Raw genomic sequence first — 13,879 nt, 5'->3', positions numbered from 1 at the left:
GCCCGGCGCCTCCTTCCCGCCCTGCCCGCGTGCTGGGGGACGGCCGGGCCCTCGTGGCGGCGTTTTTTTTCTGGGCCGCTGCCCAGTGTCGCRTGTGGGGTCCTGAGCTTCGGCGTTGCGGCGCTTCGGGCGTTTCGACGCTCTCGGGGCGGTTTAACGCGTGCGATTTGACCCCCCCCGCCCCCTCGAGGGCCTGCAGCTTGGGGCAGCTCGCAGCGTGCCCCCGGCGAGCGGAGCCGGGCAGGCGGGACGCTGAGCCACGCGCGGGGAAAATTCGGCAGAGCGGCTGCGGTCGCACACGTGCGCGCTGGCGCCGACCGAAGCCTGACGGAGAAGAAAGGCGAGACCCGCAGGCCTCGGCACGGCGGCGCTCGGCAGCTGCCGGGGGCTCGTCCCGCAGAAGCAGACCCGTCCCGCGCGGGCCTTCGAACCAGCTGTTCAGCCCTCAAAGAGGGGCAGAAAACACCAAAGTTGCGAAGCCTTCTCTCTCCGGAGACGCCCGCGGCCCTCCTGTCACCGCGCTCCGAGTGGAGATCCGCTTCTTGCTGYGGCGAGGTTGGGCGAGGGGATTCGGCGCGCCCGGCTGCCGCGGCGCTGGAACGGGGGCCCCGGCTTTACCGTGGGCTGCTCGGATCCCTGCACCTCGACGGTCGCTTTTCTTTTTCTGCATTGAGCGGTGAGGTCTCRGCGCTAACGCCACACATTAACTTTGATGGCAAAGATGAGCCGTATTTGTCTTTAGAAAAATAGTTTAGTCTTGTGGTAAACCAGAAACTCTTTTGTCCTGCTAAAAGCGGAGGCTCCGATTCCAGAGGACTCGGGCAGGAGTGTCCTGCGTTGAAAAATGGGGTTGAAATCTGCATGCTCACGCTAACAGYAATAGAAATTGCTTATTTGCCTCTAGATCTTTTAAATAAGATTGCCTCAAGGAAAAGCGTAAGCAGGGAGGTGGACCTAAGGCAAGCGGGCAAGTTGGAAGGTAGCACTGTGTTTACACGATGTCTCGCATGTTTATCTGTTTTGTTCACTTGAGATTTAATCTTCTGGCCATAAATAACTTGTCAGATGTTTTAGCTGAAAAAATCAGAATGGGGAGCAGATCCCCTGAGGAGAAAATGATTTTCTTGGTTTGATTGCATGTATTTAAGTATACATACCCCTGGAAAACAGAAGTAACGATGGTGAGCAAATCTCAGTGTTTGAGATTATTTTGGTTACATATTGAGGAGACTTATTTCAATGAACTGTTAACTAGTTTTATCTACAAAACTCAGGTTTTGCAGATCACAGGTATGTCATTTACTGCACTGTGCTTTACCATTGCCTGTTGCAGGTGGAAGTGTGAAGCAATGCGCGCTTACATCGTATAACTTATTTGGAGCTTTTAGTGTAGAACTTGTGTTTGGGTTTGGAAAAAAGTAAGATGGCAAGGGAGGTATTTGAAGTTTTCTCTAGTTTAAGTTTTAAATACAGACTCAGGGAATTAGTCAACRGTAGTAGGAAGAAGGGACGCCAGAATGAAGTGCTCTGATGTTAAGGCAGAGAAAGGCCCAAAACATTTGAATGAAAACCGGTATAGTATATTTTGTGTTTCTTCAAAGACCCAAGCTGTGAAGGCTTTAGTGCACTTAGTCTCTGTGAAAGAACCCACAAAGACAACTTGAGCTGCCCTTGCAAATTGTTGAAATAAATAGATAAAACTAAGTATGGAGGGTGTCTCTAGGTGTCTGTTGTCTTTAATATGATGTGCCTCAAGTATTTTTGCCGCTCAGAGCAGTGTGTATGCTGCTAGCTTATCGCCGAGCTTGTTGTAGAAAGTATTTCTCAATGCAACTGTAAGCTAAATTGGAGTCATGATCTTTTGTTAAGGCAAGCCATAAGTTATATTCTGGAATAGAAAAATGGTGATAAAGTACCATCTATACTGACAGTGTAGGAAGCAAAATGCTGAAATAACTCATAAACATACTCCTTGAGTAGGTTCCTCTATAGATTGGGAAGYGTCTTGACTCCATCTGGTTCAGTTGATGTTCTTGAGCATTTTGAAGAGGAAAATGGAGAGGATCTCAACCCTCGCTCTTTCTCCTCTTAAGAGGAAGACAGTTCTGTGAGCCAGGACATTTCTTGCAGCAGAACAGCCTTTCTGCATAGGCTGTTAGAGAGGGCATCTCTGTAGTTATTTATACTACGCATACCAGGTGTGCTGATTATGAAATTTCCCTTGAGGCTCTGGAAGGAAATGAGATCTTAATAAATGCACGAGATAGTGGAGCAGTGCAGCTGGATTGAAAGTTCTCCTGGATGAAAATCAGTCATTTGTGTCAGTGATTCTCCTTATGTGGGTTTTTAAAAAACATTACAGAAGATAATCTTAGATTTGTCATCCAGACTACACTGGAGGTGACAAGAAACTATGCTTCGAGGGAACTTCAGTAGTTCTGCAGGAAAGAGAACAAACAAGGTTGGAGAATGCTGTTCTTATCTCGGAGACGTGTGGAGCTGGAGGTGGCCACATTGATGTTGTTAATAAATTAGTTTGTAATTAGTATTATTGCACAGCGATGACTGAAAAAAAGTCCTTAAACAGCCTGGAAAATTCTCCTTATCAGAATGCTGATGGAGAAAATCAGAGGAAGGTATTTTAGAAATATGGGGCTCCTTTTTGTCTTGGCAAATAGAGAAATCTTACTTGGAAGACCAGAATTGTGTTTGTTTGAGACTCCTGTTGTCAAGAGTGTATTCAGTGAAGTACAAGGGATGAAATGGCCCTTGCCTGGAGGGGAAACAGAAAGAAAACTAAAGGTAGGAGCAGAAAAGAAAGAATTCAAAGTGAAGGAAGAGAGAAAGCAACTGATGGATCAAAGAGGGAAACGGCCTATTGTAATAGGAAAAAAAGCAACACTTATTTAACCCTGAGCAATGCATGGTGACTAGAACAAACTGAAATTTCTCTTCCTTGAGCATACAAAAAACCCGGATCAAAAAAAAAAAAAAAATTAACTTTGAGAAATTGAATACCTGAACATCAGAACGCTTGTTACAGTTTTGTGGCTAAAAGAAAATTAAAAGGAACAGCTAAGCAGTAAGATAGTTGCAAGGAAGAGGAAACCAGCGGAAAGATGGTATAATACAAACTCGGGAAGGCGGATATCTTTCTTCTGTTGAAAAGGCTTGGGTAGAGCTCTCTGAAAAGATGTTATTTTTTAAAAGAAGATCAGGGAGATGTTGGAAGTAAAAAGACATCTTTCAGAAAGCAGAGGTCATGTTTGAACAGAGAAAATAGAAGAGAGCATACACTCTGGCAAGTTAAATAAGGCAAGTTAAACAGGCAGGTAAAATCAATTTTGAGGGACAGCTTTCTAAACTTACAGAAACCATAACAAACCCCCTTCCAAAGGGTGAAGAGCAGGAAGCCTGTCAGTCAGTTGGCTTGGTAAGTGATTGCGGTGTAACAAGAACCTTTCAGGAACACAGGGCTATCTCYGAAAGGCTAAATAAATCTTTGCCTTGGTGTTCTTTTAAAGGATCTCAGGGATTTTTTTTCTCCTGGAGTATTTTGGTCTGTGAAAGAGTCTGAAGAACCATTTTAAACTGAAGTGTTGGCAGAATAGRTTTGGTTCAGAACAAATTGATAAAAAGCACAGTACTATTGATAAAAATCCTCCCAAGAGTCCCAAATGTAGTTGTTTAGTAGTTTCATTTGATATAATTACATAACTATTGCAGAAAGTGAAGGTGGCAAATGTATGTGATTGATATTTTWAAGAAAATGGAGGCAGGGATTGACCTAAGGGGTTATATACTGGTAAATYTAACCTTCCTCAGGCAAATTTACGGAAACAAAGATGAAAAATAGGATTACTAGGATACTTATTATCGATTGGGTAGGTGTCAAAATAGATYTTGTAGAAGGAATTTGCCACAAATCTGTACGCCTTGAAGCCCAGAAGCTGATAGAGGTGATTCAGKTGATTGGGTATGGTTAGTCTTCTCCAGTTCTTTGCTGATGGACATCAAAAATCTAAATTCTTGAGGAATAGGAGGGAAAGCCTTCCTACAGTTTTGAATAGTTTAAAGTTCTAATTGGTTAAAAATAAAAAAACAGAGAGTAGGACTTGAATCATCAGTTTTTCTAATGAAGGAAAATTAACAGACCGCAAGAGTCTCTCTTGGCACCTTCGCTGTTAAATTATCTACTAATGCTTTAGAAAATYGGAGAGAAGACAAAAAAAAATGTGGTAGTCAACATCATAACTGCTGATACAGATAGTCAGTCATTAAAAACAACTGAATAGTCTTTTCATTTTCTCACCCAGTCTAGATATCTGCAAAGGGGTGCATAACGGGAAGGGAACCTTCTGCATCTACAGTGATGGGCTCTAAATTATCTATAACTTCCAGGAAAAATATCTTGGTGTCATTTGTGAATATTTCTTGGAAAATATCAGCTCAATCCTTAGTAGTCATCAAGCAGACAAATAGGATATTAGAAACTTTAAAGAAAAATAAAAAGTAGTATTTTACTYATGTGTAAATCCATAGTGTGCCGAAGTGTTACATGGTGCAGTAACTGGATCTTSAGTAAAACAGAAGAAGAAATGGTCCAGAGAAAAGCTGTAAAAAGACCATCGATACAGAAGGGTTTCTGTGTCAAGAGAGCTTACTCCTAAGATTATGAAGGACCTCTTGGGTCATCTTGTCCGGTCCTCTACTACTTGCTGGCCACAGTCTTTTCATATACTTCTCAAATATATATCGATATATATTCTTTCTAATTTCTACCAGAGAATTATCTGATCTCTCTAAGGTGAATTTGTGGAATTTCTCCAGCTTTGCTTGTATATCAGTAGATAGCTTTCCGTCCACTCGTCTTCATCCATCCTGTCTTCCTCATGTTCAGCACTGTCATTCTTGCTGAAAATTGATCTGGATTCTAAAACTTTTTTAGTTTTTGAATTGCACCTAGATTAGAATAACCTCTATCATATCCTTCTGAAAAGCAGACCTATTTTCCTTTCCCTGTTTCTTTTGTCTATGAAAAATCCTCTTTTGTATTTGTTCTGCTATTGCACAGCACRACTGAGCTTAGCTTTTGGCAATTCTTAATTCGTTTCTTGACCTCCAAAACATGGTTATCTTTGCTAATTAGTCTTTTTTTTCCCATTTCATTATATTTTTTCTATTCCATTTTTTTTCCTCTTATTACTAATATTGTTCTTGAGAGTAGTTCCGTATCATTGTACAGGCTATTACTTTTCAATGAATGCTGTCAAGCAGCCCTATATCCTATATTTCAATATTTTTTGATATTTTTAATACACATTAGCCCATAAGATCCTGCTTAGATCCTAGGCAGAAAACAGCTTGAGAGTTGTTGGAGTAATGGCTCTTTTAAATGTCTATTAAATTAGAAGGTGCCACTTCAAGAAAAACGTAGGACATATCTCATGATGCAATGCCTAAAATTCCCAGAYTATATTCTCCATCTGACTGACTTGCCTTCTCTTGGTTTCTAGTATGTGTTTGCAGGACAYGGAGAGAAACCAGTGAGGACTGAAGGGACCAAAACCCAGGTCAGAATAAGGAGTTACAGAGATGGAAAATGAGTGAACAGTGGGGCTGAAAATCTGGGAGGGAAGTTTCTGAGAGAAGATCTGTGGGCTATGTGGGGAGAGGTGAGCATGTGAAGCACTGTGGTTTCCCCTAGTCCTCGTTAGAGGAAGGAAGTTGTACAGCAAATCTTTGCTTGTACTATTCTGACGAGTGGTTGTGTGATAATGTGAGGAGAGAGCAGTTAAATGAGTTACAGTTAAGTTTTGTTACAGAAAAGCTATGCTGACAAAATCCTTCATGTAGCTATAGTTATATGGACAGTTTTCTTGTGYTACTTATTATACTTGATACCTTATTATACTTGAGAAACAATTCCATACCAGCAAACTCCCCTTTTTTCATTCTGAAAATAAAGTCTGAGCAATGATGGCTTGATCATAACCAGACCACTATCTTCTTGTACCGTGATATAATTTAATTGAGGATGTTTATTTGAAATGGACCAATTTTTTTTTCCTATAATCTATGAAACAAAACAGTATTTTCTCTGTTTTCACTGCTTCATGTATGTTGCTCGCTCGCTTGCTAGCTTCTCGAGATGCATCACAAAGTGGTGGTAGATATCTTCAGTGGTTCACCTATGTGTTAAATCAATGCTGAGTTCCTGTGCCCAAAGTGAAAAGAGATGTGAAAGAGGAGGAGGGGTATAAGGCAACGATAGCTCCTCTGTCACTGAATAAAGAGGCGGTGGTGTGCCCCATACCACCTCCAGGACTGGACGGCAGGTCCTGCTGGAAGAGCAATGTAGTCAGTCTCTGCTCCTGCAGGGGCAATGTGTAGACCAGACTCTTTGGCACCACCAAGACTACRGATGATAGAGACACCCACCAATGCCAGCTGGTGGTTCTGATCATCTGCCAGAGTCTGGATGTGGATGATGGACAAGAGGCCTARCAGCTGGACAAGCCTCGTAATTGCTGTTTGCCATCAGGAGATACTGGCTTGCTTGGGTCAGCGATGTGGAAGGGAGTGGGAGAGAGCTGCACTGCAGGATCTCRGGGGAGGTTTCTTACTGTGTTTCTGTCACCAGCATTTTTGGCTYGTGCTCGGAAAGGAGGGATGTGGTCAGGCTTCAGCAGCGGATGCCGGTGGCATTCCTCATAACAGCATTTGGAGGAAGGTGGCACTGTGCAGTAGGAACTTCTGAAGCTCCTTTCTCTTTCTCCATGGGTGCAGATTTTAAACTGATGGATTTTACAGCAATCAGAGATCTTCCCCTCAGTTAAGCAATACTGGCGCCTCTGTGCAGTCTGCTGGAGGGAATATTACTGTTGGGCATGCCACAGAGGAGAAGGGTAATATTTTGAGAGCTGGGATCCTTTTTTGTGGATGTTTGAAAATTGGTACAAGGCAAATGTTTTGATGACAGGAATTAAAGAAGGATTGAGGGAGCTCTTCAGCTCATTATAAAACAGAAAAATGCTCTGACTTATGAGGCAATGGAGAAGAACTGATTCAGCATGTCACTGGTGTCCACACTGTGGTGTCCATTGAGCCAAAAAAGCCTGATCTCCRATAATAGTGGGGGTGCGCCCACCAGGTGCAATGCCTGCTAGCCATCACCCACGGACGATGGCTACGGCGCGTTGAAGATGAGCGTGTTAAGAGAGGATATTAGTTTTAAAAATTCTGACCTGATGTAGGGTTGACAAGACTTCAGTGTGTCTTGGCATGGGGTACAGATAATTTTTGGATGTATAATTAAATTCTGTGATGATGCAAACAGGGTTGGCCAACAAACTTCTGCAAACGACAAAAGCCGTGTTAAACTTTGCAGCGCTCCTGCACCGTTGCAAGTACAGAGTGAATGGCCACAGCAGCAGGCAGTGAGGGCACAGCTGTACAGCGCAATTTCTTCCCCAGCCAGCAAGGGCTCGACTGGAAGGATCAYGAGGGAGGCTTCTGTCCTCATGCTCAGTGTTATAGGACCTGCTCTTCTTCTTTTACTTTTTCTTAGAATAACATTAAACACCTCCAAGCAGTTTAATCCCTCTACAAGCCTCTACTTATTCCTAAAAGAAGCCTCCAAAAGGTCCTTTCTAATGCTCTAGATACGTGCTATCAAATTCCACCAGCAGGTGTCTTCAAGAGTTTGAGAGTCGGGTCGTGAGGTTTAGAAACCTTGGTAGAGATTTTTAAATTATCTCCTTGTTAAGGTGAGTAGGAAATTCTGTCTAAAAGTCACTGGCACAGAATATTGCAGAATTTTAGCTTTAATTTTCTTATTTTATGGGAGCACATTTAGGGGCACTTGCTGCTCACTTTTAATGCTATTGGATAAACTAAAGACTATATGTGGCTGTGATTTATCTGAAATCTGAATTGAAATCTTGCATCAAACTTTTGAATGGGCCTGAAATAAAATTCTGCAGCTTTTACGCACCTCTAMCTACAAAATTATCTTGACAAAAGTCTAAAATGGATTGCAAATATTTCCATATACTCAGCCCATTCATCCATACCTGTTTAGAGCAAAATACCTCCTATTCTGTCAAAAACTTGTCATTTTTCTGTTGCATACCTTCTATTTTATATCTTTCAGCAAGATTAAAGTGTGCTTCTTTTTTCAAACAGCTTTCTTTGCAGCTTCCGAATACTGCTACTTTACTTCCACTTCTTTCACGTATAGATTTAAAGAATTAGAAGAAATGACAAAATTGAAGAAAGTCAGGCTTGCAGTATTTCAAAACACATGCATACACATGCTCTTTGATTTCAAGCACATAATTACATACCAATTAAAGACAGAGGTAGCTATTGCTTACTTTATTGCCTTCGTTTCTGATAAAAACAAATAAGCAAACAGCTAGTTTAAAAATTTCTGCAGGAAGCCCCCTTAGAAAATTTTTATAGCTAAACTCTCTTGATTTTGAGGATGAGGTGACTGTAGGAAGCTAGATCAGAGACACAACAGTTTGTAAAACTACAGAAACTTTCTATAACCTGTTGGCCTACAGAGCATTTTATGATCCACTTAACAGTCCAGGAGCCCAGACTATCTTAACCTCCGCTTAAACAAACACTTAAGGTAGAAGCACTTTGGTGGTGATAGAGATTTTAGTCTGACATGTTACCTCTAAAACAAAAGGTCCAAACCGCAAGTGATGCAAGCTGATGCATCTCCATTGGTTTCAAGAGGGCAATGTTGACTTCTGCCAGCTGCGAATCTGCCCCATAAGGTTTATGTGAGAAGAAAGCCGGAGGCAAATTCAGCACACGGCGATGAGGTGGCCAGCCTGACTGTCCAGATGGATTGCATGGTCTTAAGAGCACCTGCCATGCTCCATAAAGCCCCAACCTTGCTTCTCTCGCGCTGCATTGTACCTCTTCACCATCGACCAAAACCCCAGTCTGGTCTCCTCAGAGCACCCAGATCTGCCTTGCTCCTGCAGCACGTGTGCAAGACTGCGCACCCCTGGGCTCTTGCAGTCACAGATTACCACGTAGCAGGCTGTTGACACCTGAACCAACACCTTTTTTTTTTTTTCTATATATTGCCATCTGTAACTAACTGCTTCCCCTCTCTGGATGGGTATGCTCTGGAGCTCCTGGGGTGTCCACACAACCTGTGCTTGTTTGCAGGATCTTGATCTTGTGCTCCTGGGTGCCCTTTTCTCACCCCCGTCCCTGGCCAGCTCTGACTGCCGCATCTGCGTGCCACAAGCGCTCCCGTGCTCTGCCAGCTTCAGGCCCGGCCGAGGAAGCCAAACCCGTCCCTGCTACTGAGGCCCCGGCTCGCAGCCTCGGAGTCACTGTTCAAGAGACAAATGATTGATGTGGTGGTTTTCATGTAATGACTTAATGGTTGTAAAGCTTTTCTCAGAAGTGGTTAAACTCGAGTTTAAGYCCTCCTCCTCCTAAGGGATATTCAAATCTGCCTGTCTCTTCCCAGGCTGTAGGCAACCTCTCAGCTCTGCCTCTTGAAGTTGTGCCACCRTGCGGAGAGGATTCACAGAGCCCGAGAGGAGAAGCATGCAGGGGCCTGACTGTGGCCTGCTGGCAGGGAACTCCCCTGACTGGAGGCAGGAGCAGGTATCTGGCTTTATTCCCAAGGCTGCTTACTACACTCTTTGCATCAAAAACCACCCCCCCAAACCTTTGGCTAAAAATCAAACGCAGCCTTGGAGGCAGAGTCCAAGCCCAGCAGCTCTCTCCGCACAGGGAGAGGTCCCAACCACCTTGCCCTGGCAGCAGGTGGTATTTTCATGCCAGCCCAACCACACCTCTTCCTCCAGTCACGTCTTTAAATGAAAGTCCGTGCAGCTGCCGTTTCGCATCGAAGCCAGAGCTGTTTTGAGGAGTGTTAGCTTGGGTCACGTCTTCCTAATCGCAAGTGGGTTTTCATGCGGATATGTGCTAAGGGGTTCAGCTCAGAGGATGCAAAATTTGAGGTACCTAAATACCTTCTTTTTTTWAAAAAAAATGAATGGACTCATAGGTGTGTGATCAGTTTGTTGGAGGAATAGAGAAGTCCTGGCTCATTTAGCTCTTGGTATTAGACTGAGAAATCATTTCCAATTATGATACTCTTTAGGTATCTCCATGGTTTTGAGGGCTTGGCTCAAAGTGAATTAAGAACGTGTTTCATTTTGAGATGTGACTGAAGGATATGCAAGGGTGATTTAAGCATTAAGTGTCCAATTCTCTTTTGAAAATTGACTTCAGTTTCACAGTCACTTAGAAGCTTTTGAAAATTTTACTATCTCTGCATTCTCCTTGTCTAAAATAGAGTTAACAGTACCTTCAGGACCCAACACAGTTTAAAAAGATTTATGATCTTCTGGAGAAGAACACACTCAGTATTGAACATTAACTCACTAATGGAAGAGTTTGACAGATGAGAGAGCAGTCGGGCACAATTTATGTCTGTTAGTGGATATTCAGTAATTAAAGGAGTGGGCAAGGCTGGCATCCTTTTTAAAGAGATACCTTTTGCTGGCAGTTGTAAGATGATTAGATTAGGGTGTCTGTCATATTCTTTTGGCTTAAGGTCAATAGCTGTCTGGACATAGTAATGAGGTTGTTGAAGGCTTATGGGCCAACTCAAGTCATTTATGGTAGGACTACGTAGCCCAGGAAATATGTTTGTCCACACTGTTTGAAAGACTAAACTACTTTGTAAACTCAACTAAAGCCCTCTAATCTAGACCTTTAAAAGATAAACTCAGCTAGGCACTGCTGACCTTCCTTGTCGACTATTCTGCAGTGTTTCCTCCCCACGTGCTGCATTATTCTGCCAAAGTCTCTCTCTCACAGATACGAAATTCTGCTCTGGGCCGGTGATCTGCTGTGAGGATTCCTGCGTTGACTTCAAGGCTCATGGAGGATCTTCTGTTCCTAGGACAGCAGGTACCAAAGATTTTTTTTTCTCTCTCTTCCGCAACTCAGAGACCTTAGAGTTATAAATGTGCAGCTGTGTGTGTTTCTGTGCCCCACGTCTCAGTTTTGCTCCACCTTTGGAAAGCAGCGCGAGAGAACAGGGGAAGGGCACTTCAATGTGGTGAGAACAACGGGTGGAGAAGCCACTATATTGCCTTCTGCTCAGCCAAAGGAGGTAGAGTCGAGCACCATTTCCATTTCTCATAAGGAGCCACTAGACAGATCTGTTCATTGTGGATGGAGAAGTCCCCATTAAAATGTCTGCTCTCTGCAGGTGGTCTCTGATTTGGGTTCTTACAGAGTTTAGCTGGTTGGTAGTTTGTCCTTGAACTTGGTTGCTTTCTTCAGTGTGCTGGCTCCGAGGTTGCTGGTGCCCGGCCAGCATCAGAGGTGTTAGCTAGTAGACTGGGAAGGGTGTTATTTTCAAAATTGCTGGCTTTTAATGTTCACTGTCTTGAGTTTCCAGTGTTGTTTTGCGTCTCCTAGTGGACGTGCCTTTTTACAACCCAGTATGAGACTGCGACTCTCAGTCTCTTGTCTCCCCAGGCATTTGCATACAGGATTTTCTGGCAAGAGTATTCTATGCTGCAGGTTTAAGTAAGAATCAGTAACAAGACGAACTAACTTGTGTATGGTGGCATCCAGGCCTGTTTTTGATGTTAACAGTTTTGGATTTGTCCTAAGATTGTGCAGAGTATGTAAGGGTGTGCAACGTCTTTCCAAACCCTTGGAGGGAAGAGCCAGCGCCGTTCCCGTTCCTGACGGGTGGTTTGTGCGCAGAGTGCTTTCCCTGCACTCTTCCGTAAGCCTATGGCTCCGTCTTCCTTCAGCCATTCTCTTCCTTTCCTCCTCCAGGATTTAGGCTGGAATAGTTCCTACTAGAAATCAGCCATGTAAATTATGTATGTGTGTTTCTGTATATGTACATACACGTGTATATTAAATAGGCAGCAGCACAGATGTTGGCTCTCTGACAATAATTAATGCCAGTCAAAGAAAACCTTATTTACAGGATTTATGTCCCATCTTACTGTGGTTTCACAGAGTTGCATGTTTGGGAATAAAATAGAAAGTTGCTCTTGATGAACATTTCTGGGTGCAGTGCAATGTAAATATTACATCAAATGAATAATTTTCTAAGACAAAGCTGATCTTGCTTTCTCATAGTGTAGCATGCCAGAAGTAGTGGGGAACATCAGAAATACCGTAAAATTGAAAKTGATTCCAAAAATCTTAAGATGGATAGCTCATAACACCTGTAATATTTTAAGTGCTTAGACAAGAATTTACAGGTGATACCTGCCTGAAGGAGCCTCACAGTAGAGGACTCTTCAGAAGAAAGTTGAAAACACGTATTATTTCTCTCAAGCTGAACATCAGTAAGGATATACTTGATTCTCTCTGCTTTCAGGACCATGAATCCCTGCCACTTTATTAACATATAAACCATCTGGTTCTGACACATCAAGGGGTGTTTTCTGTTATTTCAAAACCTCTTTGGACTTTTCTTTTTGCTTTCATCTCTGCTTAAATGACTTCTTAGCCCTGCAAAATGTTGCAAAAAAGAAAAGAAAAATGTATTTTTTTTAGTTGCAGGGTCTGCCATGACCATTACAGCTTTTACCCAGAGGCTGGTGGAAGTCTGGCTGTCGGTTATAGTTATCTGATAGCTTACGTACAATACCCAGAGAGGCCCTGTGCGGATCAGAGGTCAGGAGGGGAACTGGTCACTACAGAACTGGGTTACTGGGGGTTGTACCAGGGATCAGCATGAGCGCTGGTAGCACTCGTGTTTGGGGGGCAACAAGGTATGCTGTAGATCTTAGGAAGCAGAGAAGATGAGGGAGTTTGTCAGAAATATTTCACGTAATGTGGAGCAGGCCTTGTCAGACTTGCTGTTTGTTTCTAGAAAGGCAGGATAATATTTTGGAAAGTGCTTCCTATTGTGGGGTCTCCTAGACCAGCTGTCACAGTTGGAAGAYATGCGCAAGCATCTTGTCCCATTTATTGTGAATGCCCCAAGTCTCCATTTCCCAGATGTGTGTTCAACTGTCCAGCCCCTCTTAACACGTGTCTTCAGTGGTCCTGCCAGACCTGCGCTCCATTGAAGGTCTTCCTAATGTATTCACAAAAAGCCATAAAATACTCTTTACAGAGTATTTTCCTCTGTAAGAGGCCTCAAGGAATGATTAGTTTAATCTTCAATTAGTTCCCGCTGAGATTTGATGAGAAATCATTTGAGAAGGTGTGCATGAGGTTTAATATAATCTGCTTGTCCGGTTGTCATGAAGCACAGTGAGCATGTGGAAAGGTGTTGCAAATGGAGAAAATCATGATATTAGGGCTGAATATTTTGGACCATACTTTCTGCTGCCTCAGCTGCACGTTTTTGGTCTGCATGACTGGCTTCAGCCACTGAGATGTCACTACAGGGGATTAAAGATAGTGTAGGAAAGAGCAGCATGAATAGTAAGTTCAAGCATGTAAACCACCACTGTTAGGTTAAAGTTGGAGTATATAAAAAAAAAGAATATTTTCTTCTATGCTGCTAGTGAGATCCTGACAAGGATCTGGTCTGCCCTTATCTGGGAAGTTTTGTGGATTGGGCTGTTGAGCTCTTTCTAAATCTCTAGCAAAATAAAAGCTAAAGCCAGTCCAAGTAGTTTTTACAGTACCCTTTTCCAGGAGGGTGGGCGAGGTGGTGGGGGGAGAGGGGACTGAACTTCCTGAAGTCCTTTGACTTGGGCGACTGCTTCCAGCAAACAGTTGCACAAGAGTGCCTCCCTTGGGAAACACACTGCTGCTTTCTGTTTGCACAGCAAATGAAAAACCCTGGCCACTTCTATAACTTGAAAGAATGAGATACTGTGATATGACTGGGCTTTTT

The 13,879-nt window shown here is 43.1% G+C and overlaps 1 protein-coding gene across 1 annotated transcript in view; it reads left to right on the top strand.

Moving 5' to 3' along the window:
- The window catches only part of MSANTD1 (Myb/SANT DNA binding domain containing 1), a 44,795-nt gene that overhangs the window by 366 nt on the left and 30,550 nt on the right, over nucleotides 1-13,879 (top strand). Inside the window, exon 2 of the mRNA XM_085309695.1 lies at nucleotides 10,870-10,962. Within this exon, the coding sequence (XP_085165821.1) occupies nucleotides 10,870-10,962 (93 nt within the window). The remainder of the gene's footprint in view (nucleotides 1-10,869; nucleotides 10,963-13,879) is intronic.

The sequence above is a fragment of the Rhea americana genome, unplaced genomic scaffold (assembly GCF_003343005.1).
Source record: "Rhea americana isolate MKP2758 unplaced genomic scaffold, rheAme1 scaffold_30, whole genome shotgun sequence".
NCBI lineage: Eukaryota > Metazoa > Chordata > Aves > Rheiformes > Rheidae > Rhea > Rhea americana.
The sequence above is the reverse complement of the archived record's forward strand: the minus strand, read 5'-3'. Positions and strand labels throughout refer to the sequence as shown.